General features: G+C 36.4%; 1 protein-coding gene across 2 annotated transcripts in view; it reads left to right on the plus strand.

Moving 5' to 3' along the window:
* Positions 1–18965, plus strand: part of PRKN (parkin RBR E3 ubiquitin protein ligase) — a 766653-nt gene that overhangs the window by 29683 nt on the left and 718005 nt on the right. The window contains exon 1 of one of the 2 annotated variants that reach the window (XM_080390566.1): positions 5114–10249. The exons of the other annotated variant lie outside the window; for it this stretch is intronic. Coding sequence (XP_080246692.1) covers positions 10231–10249 — 19 coding nt within the window. The 5' untranslated portion in view covers positions 5114–10230. Of the gene's footprint in view, positions 1–5113; positions 10250–18965 lie in introns of those variants that run through there. 2 annotated transcript variants of the gene reach the window in all.

The following is an 18965-nucleotide window of genomic DNA, read 5'->3' on the forward strand; positions in this document are numbered from 1 at the left end:
TGCTGAGCCTGGTGTGGTTTGTAGGCTGTCATCTCTATGTGTGCTCAGTGACCCAGATGTCAATGTGAGAGTGGAAGAACCCCCTGTGTTGGTCCTCTTTACAGTTTAAGCTTTTCCTAGAAGTTTTGGCTTCAGGGTGGTCAGAGCCTGGAAGTCAGCACTCCTGCTTTCAGATGAGTGGTCTAATCACTATTGTATAAGAGGAGGCTCTTTCTCTAACCAAAGTAAACCCAGTACATGTGCTGCTGGCATAGTTTTGCATGGTCATTTTTAAACTATTGAGTATTTTTGTGTTTGGTATTGCTTAGAAAGTTTTATTGAGCTATGAGATAGTTCCTTCTTGAACAGTGTGAGGCTCCTTGGGCTGTGATTCATGACGGAAGGTACCTGCTTAATGTGTTGCCATTGTTTGTTGTGCTGCTGGTTGTCCCCATGATGGTCTGTGCTCTCTCCATTTTAAGGGTTTTATGACTCCTGTATAAACTGCACTGAGAGACTATGTTCTTCAGAAAAAGTTTTTTGACATGGTTGTTCTTCTTTGTTTAATTATCTCAATCAGTTCGTTGTGTCATAATCAAGATGACAATCTCCTGCTGAAGTAGTGAGGAGAGTGGCAACTTTGTAATGTGGTATATTAATCCGAGTGCTTGTAGCGTGAAACTATGGACAGACTGCTTTTTAAAATGAGGTCCTTTATGGCTTGTCTGCAACACTGAAAATACTTCAGCATGCTGGTTTGCTTTCTAGAGAACAGGTATCTGGTATACTTGGGTAAAGCTGAGTGTACTGAAGGATGGAACAAACGGTGGTGTGTTTCTTTGGTTTGTTATTTTAGGAAGCACCGACAGCAGAGAAGAGGGTGTACGTTCTTCACTGCCAGGATATATAGGGGGAGGAGAAGGGAAATGGAAATCCGGTTTCTTTTCTGATACTTGTGACAGAGCCTCCCCTCACCCATATGTAGCCATGGCCATTGTAAAGGTATTTAATTGCTGTGCAATTCTCAGAATAATGAATTGTAAAAAGGAAGATTCCTGGGGCCGGGGGGTGGGGGTGGGGTGGGGAGGGGAAGTGTAATTATTCTAATCTTACTGGGAAAATGAATCTAACTGCAAATTAGGGAAGTGTTTATAAATACAGGAGTTCAGGAAGAGTTCATAAGTAATAGATGTTCTAGGCATGTTAAAGGCACTAGTAACAGGACTATAAAATGTACTGAAATAATCTGAACAGACTGAGATACAGCTTATGAGCAACCTGTTAGGTTTCTTAATCAGTTAATTAATCATTTAGTTCATAACAGGCTATGAAAATTCATGTCCTACTTATAACGTCCAGTCTTTGAGTGTGTATGGATTTGTGGGCTCCTCAAGAATGAAGAGAGTAGTGCAACTATGTCATAGTTGTCACAGAGGGGACTCAAGAAAGTTGGAGAAGAACATGTGGTTATTCAGACCACCCCTCTCAAGCAAGGGGCCTATAACCCACTGTGTTCTAGGAATTGGAGCTCCTCCCAAGTTTTGCGTTTCAGGATGGAGAATTTAAGTTCCATTATTTAAAGTGATCTCCTAAGAAATTTTTGTTCTGCTTGGATCTTTTGAACATATAAATCTATGTCTTGGTCTTCTGGTTCCTGCAGCATATCTGTCTGTATATGGGCGAGGCTCAATCTACTAGTTATGCTAGTGATATCTGTAAATATCATACAGCTGATAGTAACAGACTAAAAGTATTTGACTGTTAAAGTTTAAATTAGAAATTAAGTAGAATCTGGAATCTGAAAATCCATAAATGAAAAGTAAGTTTCCTGAATATAATTGGAAACAAATCTTAGGTCTTGAAAAACAGCGTGCATTTTGGTGAAAGGAAAAGAATGCCAGTACCAGATAAGCAGCTTCAAGTATGCATGTGCATGAAGGTTTAGGTGGCAGTGGTATCAGAGGTACTGTCCAGACTTTAACAATCAAACCCAGTTGTCTTTTATCTGTCAAAAGCAGAGTCCACAGGCTACTTATATCTTTGAAGATTACAGTATCTGTAAATTACGTGAAGAAATGCTTTTTCACCTTTCCCAGGAAATTTTATGCTGTCGGTCCAAGGCAGTGTATGTGGCCACAGAAGCTACCCTTTGGTGCAGACTAAGGATTTATTGTGGAGTTTTAGAAATCCTGGAGGTTGTGAGCAGTGTTTCACTCAGCTGAATAGTGAGTGGGAGAAAACACAGAGATCAAGTTTTTTACTTACATTCTGCTGTGGCCTAGAAGATAACAAGCTGAAGAGAAACTGAATAATAGCCTTTATTCTAGTTGCCTCCATCAATATGTATTTTCTTCGATGTAGATAAGTATCTATTTTTCCTGATTACTTCTGTATTAGAGGTTACAGACTCATGTTAGTATGATTATTTCAGGCCAGGGTTGCCGTTGCTCAGGGAAGGGCTGGGCATCAGCTGGCTGGTGGTGAGCATTTGGGAGGGGTTTTTTTTGCATCACTTAGTTTTGTTTTTTTCTTTGGGTTTTGGGGTATGTTTGGGGTTTTTTTTGATTATTAAACTGTCTTTATCTCAGCCCATAAGTTTTCTAACTTCTGCTCTTCTGATTCTCTTCCCTGTCCTGCTGGAGGGGAATGAGCAACTGTGTGAGGCTTAGGTGCTTACCTGGGTTAAGCTTACAACAGTGTTTTTGTCTGTAGCCCCCATCAGCCACAACAGTCAATATTGGCTTTACAGTGATAGTAGTATATAATGCATGGGACCATGTAGTTTTAAACTTTCTTGACCTACAAAGTAGCTTATTATTGGACAGCAAAGGTTAGTCTGCCACATGATAGCTATTCAAGTATATTTTCAACAAGTATTGTAATTTAGTAAAGATCTGTTCAAACCATTAACAAGCTAGCAAACAAACACGTGTATAAATTAAGTTGAAATGAAAGCAAACTGTACTCACGGATCAACAAAAAACTGCACTTAACGGCAGCTAGTGTTTTCAAAAAATTGTATTATCACCCTTTTGATCTTACAGCTCAGCAGGGAAGCACAACTTAGTGGTGTCTCGTGTGGTTTTTTGGTTTTGTGAGAATCAAAGAAAATGATCAAAATTTCTGTATTTTTGAGTATTTATGATCCTGTCTAGAAGAAGAATTACAAACATAATTTTGTGGTCTTGATATATACTTCAGATTTTATTTACAGACTTTATTTTTGAAACTAGTTTTAAAAGTAACCTGTTTGGGTTGTAATCTATTGAAAAGATAAGAACAGTATGATTGAAAAGTTAAGAACAGTGTTCCTGAAAAGGAATTATGTAGATTGTAACCACAGGCAGCACAAAATCATGTGAGAAGCATTGGGAGCTTCATCTGACTTTGTTCAGGGATTGGCAAAACAAAGTTCTGAGGCTACAAAGCCATAAACGTGTGTTTTAGTAGAGCTTAAAATCAGGGGGTTTTACTAACACAACAGTAACAATTTTTAATCATTATTGACTTGCATAGTGTTTGTAGCAGTGACCTAGAGGTGAAAGACTTCACATCTCATTTCCAACCCTCTGAGCCATGTAGTCCTCCATAATTTATTTTGATGCAAAGCAATTATCAGCCAATTGATTTTCATTGATCGTGTTGTAGGACAGAACATTCCTATTACAGCAGACAAACTTCTTCTGGGACAGCCTTCCACCCATATTCAGAGTAAGCACAGAAACGTTTAAAGCTCTCTAGCTGTAGCTCTTAATGTCTTTAGATGTCAGTAGGTAGTATGTTTCTTGCTTTACTTCTTGTGTCAACATATTCCTTGTGAGCTTTCTAAAGCAGTTCTTTGTCCTTTTTATGTCCCTTACTTTTGCTTTCTTCTGGTTTGTTGTAACACTGCTTAATTTCTCCTTTCCCCCCTCCCCCCATTTCTTGAATGTTACATAGTATCTCTTTTCCCCTTCCCCATTGCAACATTTTTGATTGACAGGTGACTTTTCAGTTTTCCTCTTACACACTTGCTGTTTGTCTTTATCAATTTGTGCTATATTTGATGACCCTTTATTGCTGTTCCTCCTGGATACCCATTCTCTAGTCTTGTGATTCTCTGCTTCTCACTTGCTACTTCTGTGGCGATTTTCTTCTGTGCTTCAGCAGTGGTTGTCTCAGCTGGTGCTAACAATTTCAACTCCTTTGTATACCTGAGTTGCACCTGTAGAGCTGTCTCTAGAAAGCTACAGCTCTGAATATACAAGCTGTGTGGCTGCTTTTATATTGTGCACACTTCATCTAACAGGCATCGAATTGAGAGTTACTCAGATTGTTTCAGATATAAAAGGTGTCATAGCACAGTTGCCTATTGTTTCTGACACTAACTTACTGAGAACAGGAACATACACCACAGCATTTAATGCTGGCATATAATTTCTGACAGTCTCATTATTATGTACAGAAACTAACATAGCATAGATTTAGGAGTTTTTAAAAAGTGGAAAAAATATTTGAAGAGTTCTGAACTCTTCTGACCAGTTAGAACTACATTTATAAAATACTAATTTAGTTTTGTGGTTATTGTAAATGCCAATGTATCTTTTTGGAGTGTATTCTCTGTGCATTGATAGATTATTTTAATTCCAGATTTTTTTACATGAATTCTTATATGCTCATATTATTGTAATTGGAAGTAGTTTAATTGCGTAGGGCCAAAAAAGGAACTTGAAAATTAGTTGTGACTACTTATAAAATTAAACAAAAAGTTGAAAAGGTTTTTCTATGAAGACTTCTAATAAGATACTTATTCTGAGTAATGTCTTGGTCTATGGCTGACAACACTGTCAATGAAAGTGGTGAGTTTTACTGTTGTTTTCTGATAGAGGTGGCTGAAGAAATTCTTAGAATCTTAGAACGGTTTGGGTTGGAAAGGGCCTTAAAAATCGTTTAGTTCCAATGCCCCCTGCCATGGGCAGACACCTTCCACTAAACCAGGTTGCTCAAAGCCCCGTCCAACTTAACCTAAATTCAGGTCATCAGTTTCAGTATGGGCAGTAGAAGACTGCTGGGTTGCTTGTGGGAATTGGTAAAGGTTTCTGAAGAACTTTGGGGAATCTTTCCACTGAAACAGTATTTGTTGATGCAGTGCATTCTTTTCGCTATTACTTAATTTGTTGTTTGTCTTTGCCACTTTAAGTTTGAAAACAAAAGTGAGATTTTTTTATTATTATTATTCCTTTTTTCTTTTATTTTAACTTTTGAAAGAAGGACTAGAAGTGTTGTAGGTCTGAAAGTGAAAGCGCTTACTGTAGAGTTTTTGATGTATGCCATAAAAACTGTGTTTTGGGTTTGCTTGGTTAGATTTGTAATGCTTTATTCAACTAAAGAGGGTAACTATGTATTGGCATTTGCTATTCTTTTGGATTTAAAATGTTTTTAAGCATACCTTGCGTGCCATCAGAGAGGGATTTATACATTTTAGACTCGCAGTCTCAAAAATAATTTAATGGCAGAGCTTGCTTTTTTCTCAGAATTATTTGCAGTTATAATGTACCTTAATTTGCATTAATAATTTTAAATTATTAATGTACTTGAAACTAAACATAGAGTAAGACACCTGTGACATCTCTTCGGCAGTATAATAATGCAAATGATAAATAGTGATACTGCGTGGGCTGATGTATCTTTTTTTAAAGATTGATAAATATCCTGAAAACAGAAAATAAAGGCACTCCAGACAGATTTTCTGTGAAGTACCTGTTTCATGCAATCATAGAATAATTCAGATTAGAAGGGATTTCAGAAGGTTATCTAGTCCAAACTCCTGGGAAAAATACAATTAGTCAATTCAGGTTGCTCAGGTCTTGACATCTATCAGATCTTGATGATCAGGTCTTCAAGAATGGAGTTTCCACAACCTCTTTGGGTAACCTTTTCCAAGGCTTAATAGTTCCCTTTTTAGTAAGGAATGCATGAAAAGAGAAAGGGTTGGATATTAAGACAAACAATTCTGTGTTCTTAACCCACTTGGAAGGTTAATTTCTTGCTTCTAGGAATTTATGATCTGACTGAGAATGATGAGACAGGTTATATAATGTAATGTCTTGATAAAACAAGTATATTCATACTGTCTTCCCTGTTTGTCTGTCTTACAAGAGCTAATGGAAAACATTTTGATAATGTAACACCAGCCCAAATTTACTAGTGTTCTGTCTCTAGTTAAGTTTGATAGTATCTTCAGAAGTCAGCGAGCACTTTAAGGGTATTCTCCTCAATGTCCCATTCTAGTCCCCTTTTTTTTAGTCTTAAACCACTATAGTTATGTTGTTAGTTCTGCCCCTTGCACCTTTCCAAGACTATTTTCTGTTTTCATGACAGTCTGCAACTGGACATTATTCTGGAAGGACATAAGAACAAGGCAGACATTCAGTGATAGGTGGTTCTTCAGTCTTTCCCTTGAGTTTAAGATTTTTCTGAGCCAGAGATAGAAGCTGCATGTATTTTTTAACATGCATTGATAGAGGTTTCTTCCTTGTACTTATCTAATTACCTTTTGGACCATGTATAGATAAGGGAAGAATTGATTGATTGGGGGGAGACTCTGGTCATTGGAAACACAAAAGGGAGACTGTTCTATGTAATTAGTGGCAACAGGGCACAGTTAAGGCAACTTTACTGTCAAGGAGGGAGGGAAAAAAAGAGGCAGCAGTGCAGTTATACAGAGATTTTAAGGAGAGGTGTAGAAATTTCAAATGAAAATGTTAAAGTCAGAAACTAATAATGTTTGCCAACTTAACAGTTTATTCCTGGGAAAATGAATGTTGAGTATAAATGTTTAAAAAGATGTGGCAATCCCGTAGTTCATGCCTCTGAGCTCCATACTGAATTCTTGGGAAGCTGGGCCGTATTATATGTATTAATCAAACTTAATGCGTAACTATGGTACTATTTGGGTTTTCATAAGTTTTATTTCTGATCAACAGCACATCCAGCAAGTTAAAACCACTTTTCTGCTATTTGAGCATAAATCTCCTTAACTATTCCTATACTGAAGCAGGAGCGTGCAGTATTGGAGAGTGGGAACGAGTGATTTATTTCTTAATAATAAAGATAATACTTGTAGTTTTGGAGTATTTATGTAATTATGAAGGCAAAGATGACGGCCATTTTGTAAAATAATTTGGGGAAATAATAGATGAAACTTAGGTTTAATTTTATTATTATTTTTACTATTACAATCTTCCTCAACCTAGTGAATAAAGGGAAAAGTGAGGTAATGTCTCATGAGTGTCTTTTAGCAATTAGCATTGGGAAAATTTATTTGATTAACACCAGTTTGTGAAAACAACACTGTGTCACTGCAATAGCTTTCCCCCCCCCAGTTTAAATTAAACTCACCTTCCAAAACTTAAGATTTCTTACCTTTCTAGCTACTGCAGTTAGATGCCTTTAATCTGAAAACAAATCTATTCTAAAAATCCAGTCAGGCTATGCCATTTAAAATATGCAACATTATCAGTTTCCTTTGAATACTTGGCTTCTGAGAGTGCCCAGAAACTCAAGGGTATATTTCAGCACGGTACAGAACTGCAATCCTATTCAATTCTCCTGATAGTTCATATTAGAAGTTTTTTAAAAAAAACAAACAACAAAACAACCCCGTGGTATTCAATAAAGATGGATTGTTTTGCCTGCTCATTGATTACAGCAGACCATAAGAAAGGATGTGGTATTTGAACCGCCCAACATGTTCTTCCTACCAAGCTGTTGGAAGCAGAGCAAGGAGTTACAGCCGCATCAATTAACACAAGCACAAAGAATTTTGAAGCTATCAGTAGTTGACAAATTCTGTTATTTTATAGCAGTTTTTTAAAACACTGTCACCAGAGGAAGAGAACATTATATGGGATCAAATATTTTGCCTTATATAGTATTTTCCTTGGTTATTAGCATTCCTTCATCCAGAGGCTTATGTCTAGCAAAACTTCAGGACACTTAGTTGGGGTCTTGAAATTCTATACTAGGAGATGTGTAATGAAGAACTTAACTTCAGATTCATTTGGAGGCAGAATGACAGATCAATGGCAAGATCAGTTAAGTGTGTAGGAAATAATTCAGTTTATAACAGATAAGTCATTACTTGTTAATATATTCATTAAATAGCCTAGAGTAATCCTTTAAATTATTTCTAGAATATGATGCATTGACAGGACTGTGATGTTCTTTGAGTTATTGTTCCTTTTTCTCTATGTATTCAAAATGGAAAACTGCTTTGTACGTAAGGAGAATTCAATTTTATTGATGTTGGTCAATAAAGTTACAAGATACAATGATTACAAACATTAAACAGTAGGTCATAGATATGAAATGCCAACATTGTTATTATGTGTTAAGTTTTCAGTTTTCAAACATCTAACATCAAGTTAGAGTCATTGTTGTGCACGTAGTTAAAAGTCTGTTATCATAGTGTATTAATGTATTGCATGCGAAGTAATAGATCTGTGGACTTCTTGCAGTATTATACTAGCCAGACGTAATTATAGCCTCAGGTGACTAGGGCTAAGTTTCACAGTTTGCACACACACAAAAAGATCTAAGTAAGAAAGAAGTATTATTAGTTTGGATATAACTAGTAGGGTCATGAAAAGAAATAATAGGTCAAGGATAGTATAGGCTTTAACTTAAAAAAAAAAAAAACAAACAACCGCAAAGTGTAGTGAAAGAAGCTTTTTGGATGCCAAATGTATTTCAACACTAAACCGAGAATTCTGTGTTACGAAGAGTAGTATTTTTATAAGGAATGATCAGTACTTTGCTATTAGTAATTTATATGCAAGTCTTTTTGAAGGCAATGCTGAAGATGATCATCTTGAATTTTGAAGTCTCCCCAAAAGACAAATTGATTTAGATATCACATAGGTTGAAGGTCCAGCTACAAATCACTTCAAATGAATCAGTTGATTCCACAAGATTGTTTGCAAAATATTTTTAATTCATTTTGTCACACTTTCATTGGTTTTTGATAGCAGTACTTCACATAAACATTTGAAAGAAGTGGCTGCCTGTTAATATTTCACTTCTGCTTTTCATTCTGGTGACAGGTAAAAATTTGAGGAATATACCCATAAGCAACATCATGTGGCTCATATTTCTATAGCATATGTTAGGAGTAAATGAATAAAATTAATAGAACAATAGTGGTGTAAAATGGTGTGAGTCAGGCTCCATGAAAATATAGCTAACTTTATATTATCATTACAGTATTTTACTGTGTATTTATTAACCTTTACAGAATTAAAATGTGTGTTAAGCACTCTTATTTGCATATTTTCCCTTAAATAATATATTGCCATTAGGGATTTTACATAGACGTATTCAGAAGCTATAATTTTCTTGCAAGTTTGGTTTTGTCACTGAACATTAGGCAGACAATGAAAATATTACTGTGGTTAACATTTGCTTTTATTCAATTAATAAATAATTATGAGAGAGCTTACTTAAGTGCAGTTATCTACTTGTGTTTTTAGTGGCTCGCAGTTCATTATGTTTCTAAATGAATAATACAAGCCGAGGAATAAGTGCCATTTGGGATTACAGCTGATGATGACCCCCAGTCTAGCTCATCATTTCCAATATTTCAGTCTTGTGGTTCTAAAGATTTTCAAAGTAATTGAATTTTTCCTTTTTGTGACTGAACTCCAAAGGGTCTTTTTCAATTCCCCTGTTTTCTATTATAACCGTAAAATTAATTTTTTTTTATCCCAGGGCCTCTATGTTAGTAAAATTTCTTTAGACACAAATTAAATATGAAAGCCTTCTAAGGGAAGAAAAGAGATTTAAATTCACTTTAGTAATCGGGTTTGAAAAAAACCCCAGCTTTTATAACATTGTAGGCAAGGAAAGAAATCTGTGGGCTTGCCATTTAAAAAAAAACCCAAATAACAAACAAAAAACCAAAACACACACACACACACCCCCTCCCCCAAACCCACAGGAAAATAAAACTGCTACAGTTCAAGCTATGGGAAGCATAGTTGTGAGTACTTTGTATACTTTCATTTCCTAAAATGAGATCTCCTTTAAAGTTACTAAAACTTTTACAGGAATATCCCACATATTTGCCCTTTAAGAATAGTAAGACTTTTTTTATTTTTTTTTTCACCTCAAAGGCAAATCTGTTCTGAATTGATGGTGTGCTCTGAATCATACTCTTCAACTTCTAAAGTCAGTGTAGTCTAACCCTGTCTGACAGATGTGGGAAAGAAAACCATGTTTCCTGAGTTTCTCAGTGAGTACACCTAATTCAGGTACGTTGTGTAACTTACAATTGCAGCACTGCGATAATACCTGCTCAGAACAAGTCAGCGTGAGACAGAAGCAAATCTGAGATAGAGTTCTTTGGTGCAAATCTCATTTATTGGAGCCAGAAAACAATGAAGAAATATTTGAAAGAGAGGAAAAACAGGTTTGGTTGTTCTTGATAGGCATTTGATAGAAAGAAATATACTAATACATCAATAGCTGTGTATAACTAGACTATACAAAGAAGTCCTCATTTTGAAATAAATCAGTTTGCTGATAGTATTATGCCACAACAAATTTCAGACTTTTAAGACTTTTCTTCAACTGGATTATATGAACCTATGGGGTTTGGTGGTTTTGTTTTGGTATCTTTTGTGACTGGTTCTGGAATTTTTGGTTTTGTTTTGTGTTTTGTTTTGTGACTGGTGGTTGAATTTCTCAAAACTAAGCTCCATTTTTCTGCACGGCTATGACCTAGTGACAGAATTATCTACCTAATATCTGTTCTGGATTTGTGGTTTAATTTGTTTTAATGCCCTGTTATGGAATAGAATGTTTAATGTTTTGAAGTATTTCTGGAAGAATAACATATTGGGGTGCTGGATGACATAATGATATAATATGAATAAGAAATGAAATAATAAACTCTCTAATTCTGGACAGACAGATGTTTCTACCAGTAGAAATTTTTCATCTTTTAAATTTTTTTTTTATTCTATTATGGCAGTCAGCTAGATACACTTCTAATGACTGTATTAAGTCTATTTTGAGCGTTAAGTCTTCATTTTGTGGTGATTTCCTTTCAATCTTTGGTATAGCTAGGAGACCTTAGATTGTATAAATTTTATTTTATTTTGAATATACGTATTTGAAGACTTACTCATTGTCTAAACCCAGAGTCACATGGGCATGAAAAACCTGTTGCACTAGATGCTGTGGCATTAGCATGAAGAAGGAGGAAACATATTTGTGTTGCTTGAAAGTTTTTCAGGTTTTTAATGATAATCTGTAGATACAGTCCACTTAGGAAAAAGTATTATCTAGAATGGGGACATCAAATGACATCAAATTAATATAGAAAAATTATTAATAATTAATTCATTAAAATTAATATAGAAAGAAAGAGAAAATTCAGGTTTATTCATATGGGGAAAATTCCTGTGCTCTGTAATGGGAGGAGGGGGAAATTGTGGGGTGTTTTAATTTTTTTTTTTATTTTTATTGTTCCCCCCCACCACCACCCTTTAAAGTACAGCTAACACAATCTGTTACTCAGTGAAGTAAAATTCTTTCTGTGGAAACCATACTCAAAAGAAACCCCAGGGCGTGAGGTACTCTTTTGCTGCCAATGAGTGACAGGTCTACTGTTGCCACACGCCAGCATACACCTTGTCTTGCAACAAATTTATGGATATTAATTCTTGAAGAAAGTAAATTTTCAGGTGTGCATAAGTACATCATATCTGACCTAGCCCTGATCTGTGCAGTCTTAACATCTTATTATCTTAATCAATGGCAATCTTTGCTACTTCAGGTTAAAGTGATTTTGTTAAATTTTTGGGGGGGGATGGGGCAGGTGTTATACCTTATCAACTCTGCATTTCTATTCATCCTAGTTTGAACAGGAACCTCTTGAAATGCTGTTAAGCCATGTGCAAGAAAATGCACAATTTCAGTGGTGGGTGAAATGCTGCATCTTAATAATCATCTTACAATTTGTCATATGTTTTGGAAATTGGGAATAAATATGCCATTAAATACTAATTCTAAAAAAAAATCAGTGCTGAGAGAATGAGTTTCCTTACCCATTTGTCATTGTGTAGTACCTTTTTATTTTTAAAATGCATATGATGGTAATGTACTTTGAAGAGCTGATGTGGACTAATAAATGTACTTTCAGTTCAACTTCCCAATTTTTCCTTAATACATTTTGAGTTTTAGATTATCTTTTTTCTTGTAGTTTTGAAATTGTATTTCAGAAAAGTACATCAGCAGTGTGCCTCAAATCATATGATGAACTCTTGTGTCTCTTAAAGTTAATGTAGGAGGTACATTTACCTCAGTGTTTCATATCATGTTTTTTTAAATGTAAATGAACATTGAATACCAATTTTTTGATACTATTACTAGGTCACTGGGACTGATTCAGACTAATGACTCTTGTGTAATGGTAGTGTCCTGTATACACGTAAATAGAATTATAGATTCATTTGGGTTGGAAAAGACCTTTTCAATCATCAAGTCCAACTATTAACCCAGGACTGCCAAGCCCATCACTAAACCGTGTCGCTAAGCACCGCGTCTACATGGTTTTTAAACACCTCCAGGGATGGTGATTCTACCATCTCCCTGGGCAGCCTGTTCCAGTGCTTGACCATCCTTTTCAGTGAAGAAATTTTCCTAATATCCAATCCAAACCTCCCCTGGCGCAATTTGAGGACGTTTCCTCTTGTCCTTTTGCTAGTTATCTGGGCAAAGAGACTGCCCCTCCCCTGCCTACAGCCTCCTTTCAGGTGGTTGTAGAGAGCAATAAGATCCCCTCAGTCTCCTTTCCTCCAGGCTAAACACCACCAGTTCCCTCAGCCACTACTCATAAGACTTGTGCTCCAGACCCTTCACCATGTCCGTTGCCCTAAAAGCTGTCTTTTGGACCTTTCAGTTCAAAGATTTATTTTTTTTTTTTTAATAATCCATTGGTCAAAGCAAGCAATACCAGGTGAAGAACTGGGCATTAACTTGGTGGCTACATGATATTTAATTCTTAAGGAATCAGTTAACTTGAAGTGTTGAATTTTGTGATTAAATTTGGCAGGTACAGGGATATACACAGTCTAACAATGACTTGATGTATGTATATCTGGAAGGAGTATCCAGAAAGAATGATAATTATTGGACAGGTTTTCATAGTGGTTTCTGTTTTATAGGAGCATTTTCAGGTAGGAGCCTGATCATTCAAATTTTTTGCAGATTGTCCTGTCAAGTCTGAGAACCTGGAAGTTGCAAGGCTGCCTTTTGAGTTGCTCTGGAATACCTTCCCTTTAAAGGAAAAAAATCAAGAGGTTTTGTGAACTTCATAAACAGCAGCTTTGTGTTTTTTTTCCCCCCTTATTCTCATGTTCTGTCATGATCCTGATCTCTTTTGCATTGGCTGCTCATCGCCACTGCCACTTGTCTTCTACAGAAGTTAACATTTAGGATATGTCTGGCTGCAGTTCACAAAGGTGCATCATATTTGCACCTTGCACATGGGTCTGATGTGGGGAAGAGGTACTACAATGAATAACAGTTTGGTACTAAAGTCTCCTTGTAGGCACATGGGTGAATCCAGTAAGGGGTCACCCAGATGCCTGGGTTTGTAGAGTGCATGTACTATGAGGAGAGGGACAGAACAGGCCGTATTCAGTCTTAGGGAGAGAAGGCTAAGAAAAGAGGTGTTATTGCAGTGTAGGACTAATTAATGTGAAGATAGAAGAGCTCAATTTCACTGTATAACAGGTGTACAGTGATGGGACAAGTGGTAACAGACACAAGCTGTAAAAAGGTAATGTGTGGGGGTTTTTTTTGGGGGGGGGGCGGGGCATGGTGGTGGTGGAAATTATGAGAGTACTCAACAGGCTGCCTGGAGGGACTGTGGAATCATCTTCTATGATATTCATACCTTGACTGTACGCAGCCCTGAGCACCCTGATATAATTGAGTCTGCTTTAGGCAGTGGTGTGGAGTAGATGACTCCCCTGGAGTAGGAAGGTCTCTTCTAGCTTGTAGTAACTCTGTGATTCTGTAACTCAACCCAGGGTCCCCATCAGTCATGCTGGTACTAGCTGTCTATCACACTGTCAGACTCCTTTTTCCCCTTGTCTGTCTCTTCCATGCATTTCAGAAAGCTGGCTTAGAGAATAGTGCAGGAAGGGGCAGGACTAAGCCATCAATTCATACCTAAAATTCAGATGGAAAGGAACTGGAAATTTGATGTATATATGGTTGGCTGTGTTCAGTCTTCTTATTGATGTACAAATCTATTTTGGAGGACCTGGCATAAAGCAAGCTATTTTAGCTGTTAGTAACACTTGTGTCTGTGTCTTAGGAAGCATATTATGTTCTAAGCAATGGCTTTGTCTGTCAGCCAGATGTCTTAACTGCAGTGTGTGTTTTCGAAGAAGCAGGTGCAGTGAGGCTGGTGTGGAAAAAAGCAAAATGAAGGGTGCATCTTATAAGTGGCCCCACTTTGTATAGTTAGAGGGTAACTATTGTTGTCAAGGTGACTACTTGGGCAGCATTCTTTAAGATGAAGGGTCATAGGCAGCACCAAAGCTAATTCCCTGGTTGAGCTGAAGAATCTGCATGGTGTGTGGGAGCTGGGTCTCAGTTCTCCCAGCGAGGACTGTCCCAACACATGGTACTTGTACTGGGTCCACCAGCTCAGCCAGGCATGGGTTTAGCTAATGGGGTACAGCAGAGTCACTTTCAGGCTGTGTAAGAGGCTGCAGGCTGCTGAGCTGTGAGAGGCGGCAGCCCTGTCAACATACTCTGAAGGTAACTGTAACAGACTCCAGGAACCTTCTGTTTTGTTGTTTGCCTTTGAAACTAAAATAATCTGATACTGACAAATACTGTTAGTAGCAAGTTGATAAGACAATGTTTAGAGGTCAAAGTTGCATCAGTGTAAGAAAATAATTTCAGAAGACCCTTTGATTAATTCAGTGAAAATACCTTACGTTGATTTCTAAATTGGTTAAACTGAAAAAATGTCTTTTGTGCATAGGAAGGCTGGGACTGGGGGAAGTATAAGACAAAGAATCAGGTCTAGCACCACAGAAGCCCTAATCATCACATTCTCAAAAGCCATTGGGACCTAGTGCTTATAAATACTGTTTTCAAATACTTATCTATAATGGTTACACACTTGGCTTGGAGTGCTTTGTCGCATGAATTTCTTTGAAGTCAAAAGGCTACTCATACCCATGGTCTTTAGAGAATGTTTACAAGACAGGGGTTTTATGAATACTGTCTTCATAAATACAGGTTTTATAATTTAAGTATGAAAGCATTCTCCCAGAAGGATGATGACTTTGAACAGTAGCCGTGGTGTGTATATGTGCAATGTGAGGAACAAAGTCGGAACACAGTCTGCTTATAACCTCCTGGCAGCAGCTGTTCAAATACTGTTCTTCTGCTTCCACCCCTTGCAGAGAATTTGGCTCACAAATAAAAATGCTGTTAAGTCAGTAGATTATCTTACTTGCTAAAAATAATGTCTGCCTGTAAGCAATAAGGTGATGTACTACTTTTTTCCTAACAAATGACTAATGTTTTCAGGGAGGTAATAAGCAAACAAGTGCTATCTTGTTTGGTTACTCAATCCAAACTTTTCAGTGGTCATTTACAAAATGAAATAACTTCTGTGGTGAGACCAGCATGGTAGTAGAGTTGTGTGCTACAAATCTTGAGAAAGCTGGCTTACAGGTTATAGGGTCAGTTACTATGCTGTTTGATTTTTTTTCCATGTACTTGGTGAAATGTTTCCAAGGAAAAAATATCTGCCATTTGAGTATGTCGGTGACTGCTATGTACATGGGAACTAGACAACTACAATAATATAAAATTGTTCAAATGAAACAAGATAGACTGCAGAATAAGGTTCAAAGAAACCCTGGAAACACCTTCGTTTTTAAATAGCTTTTAAAACAAACAAAATGAATATTCATGAACATGTGAAACATTTATGGCATGGAATGAGGGCAAACATTAAATTTTTATCAGGTTTCATGGAAGCAACGTCAATGACTAGAAAGTAGTCAGGTGACTGATAATTAAACAAAGACTTAAGAACCAAGGCAATACATACAAGGGGGAAAAGTCTCTTTTGACATTACATTGTTCTTTGCCTTATTCATAGGATTACAAAAGAATGCTTCAGAAGGGGGTTTTGATCTATGGGTTTTTTTCCATGCTATATTCCAGGAAAGTATTTGTAGGGTTTTTTATGTCTACTGCTAAGAGTTTTTAGCATTTACTTGGAAGGTAGTTGGAAGTCTTAACAGATCTATGTCAGAAAATATTTTGTGAATAGTAACCTATAGTTACCTACTTTACTACTCCAAAAAATTAAACAGTCCTGAAGAAAAAGCATTTCTTTCCTCCATCTCATTCCATCCTTCTTTGTTTGGTAGAACGAAGAAATTTCAGTATTTCTACAGGATTTATGTGTAATAACATTTTCATTTTGTATCCACATTTGGTATCCAAAAAGGCAGCGAAGAACCCGATTTCACTTTACTCCCTTGTTATTTGAAAATGCTTTGTAAAATCTTTTATATAATCATAGGAGGGTTTTTTTTCCTTTTAAACTAGAGAATAAGGAAAGTGATTGGACTGTAATTTGTAATACTGTAAGTTGCGGTAATGTGTTTTAATACCTGTCTTTAATGTTGTAGTAGCTTTGTTATCATATCTTACTGGCCTGGAAACTGTTCAAAGAGACAGAAAACCTGTATTACCGGTAGTCAGAGAATTCGGGATCTGAAATACTAAGAATGGGCATTACTGAAAGGCTCTTCTTGAATTGTTCTTGTGCCCACAAAAATATACAATTGGGAAAGTGTGAGTAAAGAGCTCATTTACAGAGGAAGAATCTTCATGTTAGCAAGCCCTTTGCTGATGGCCACATTGAAATATAAAGTAATTTATATTACAGCTAGTAATAGCTGGGAGCAGTCTTTGAAACCTGCCGTCACAGTATTTTTTTCCAGTACTGTAAATTGGATTGCAGATTGTTGCTAAATTACCAAATACACTCCTTTGGCACAGATTTTTGATAAATAATTGTTTTCAAGTCTGCACTTCTGGTTTTTTTTGTTTGTTTGTTTCAAATGATTGCTGTATATGAGGTTAATAAATGGGAAATATAGTAAAACCAAACTTACTTTTTTCATTTGTTGTGTATCTCCTCACCATGTTCCTCAGCTTCTGCTCTAGACTCACAGCCACGGGTTATTGTGCTCTAAATGAAAGAAGAGGAGGGGGTTTCTTCAGAGACACTTCAGTACATTTGGAGATTGGGTAGAATGGCCAAACTTCTGCTTTTCCAGTGAGATGGGCAGGAGCTGTATTTGAGGGAACACTCAAACACCAAAAGTCTTACAACATTTACAGTGAATATGAGTTTTAATTCCTTGGAAATATAGCTCCAAGGAACTCTTGAAAGCTCATTCTGAAAGCCTCGGACAGAGTAATGCTGCAGCATAAAGCTTTGCCTAATGTATCTGTAGGACTTACCTATCTCAAATCATGGATATATAGAGAAGTGTTTTAGTCTTACCTGCGCTTGCTCTTTTTGTCTGAGTTACTGGGATTGCTTCTCAATTCACAAAATGTGCATAATATCAGGAGAATATTTAAGTGTATGTTTACATTCATGTCCTGAGTAGAGATGTTCATACTAAACAAAATGTACAAGCAATGTAATTCAGGCTAGATGTTTGTGAAATGCTTGGCTGGAGCTAGAAGTGCTTTATTTCTGAGTATACTAAGTATACAGTAAATTATAAATTGAGCTGAAATGAACTTTTAACATTTAGGTCACCAGAGTTTCTGAATTAATCAGCAATTGATTATTTTTTTTCAGTACAGAGGTACACTGCATTTTTAACTTATATCTAAATGTGAAAAAATATAAATTAATGCTCCTAAAAATTCTGCACATGAATACAGAAAACATACAGTTCAAACATTAAAAACTAGCATCCGTATAGAGCTGCACTTAACAAATCACGTAACTGTTACTTACCTAGTGTAGTAGAACATGTATCTCTTTTTCAACAGAAACACCGTTGTTTTTGGGTGGGCATGTGGCAAGCAGAGTTAAAGCTGCAAACATTATACATAAGTCTGCAGGCATAAATTAAGACTGCTGAGATGCCACTCCCAACACGTGATTGTGTTTTAGCAATGAAAAGGCTTTCTATTTTATTAACCTAAAAGAAATCAAGGAAACAAGTAACGTATAGCATATTTTAGGCACTTGCCTTATCGATATGTAATGTACGGTTATTGGTTAATTAAACTACTTTGAAAACATTCAGAAAACAGACATACTGGAATTAGAGGTCTGGCTTACAGACAAAGCTGCTGCCCAGAATGTATTATGCTTTTTAAGATATGGAAACAAGTGTTATCAATAGCTAAAACACTGTGCTTTATGCCCAGTCCTCTGAAATAATATATTTACAATATTAATATAATGGTAACATGCCCTAACATTGAATGAATAAAACCTGAATATTTTTAAGCTAGCTCTGAACCTATTGTGTGCAGTATCTTACACTAAATCAGTTTTTACTTTTTTTTTTTCTTAGACTCTGAGTTTCCCTAAAGTTTTCTCTCTTCTGCTCAGGAACCACTGTTATTCACGTCATCTCTTGAAATCTCATTATAGGGCTCCAGGGCCATGATATGATGCAACAAGGATGTTTTCTAGCATTTTACAATAAAGACTAATTTTAATATATTACTTTTCATAAAATTGTATCCCAAGACCCTTTAGAGTATGACAAATTACAAGCCATAAGACAGTCTGTGCTACATAAATCATTGAAAAGACTTGTGCAAATTCATTGGATGGTGAACAAATTAAAGTACTCATTGCGCATGGCCAATAACATTTTAATATATTAAAAAGTTACAGTATTTATTTCTGTAGCAGT

Source organism: Falco punctatus (assembly GCF_963210335.1).
Source record: "Falco punctatus genome assembly, chromosome: 5".
Classification (NCBI taxonomy): domain Eukaryota; kingdom Metazoa; phylum Chordata; class Aves; order Falconiformes; family Falconidae; genus Falco; species Falco punctatus.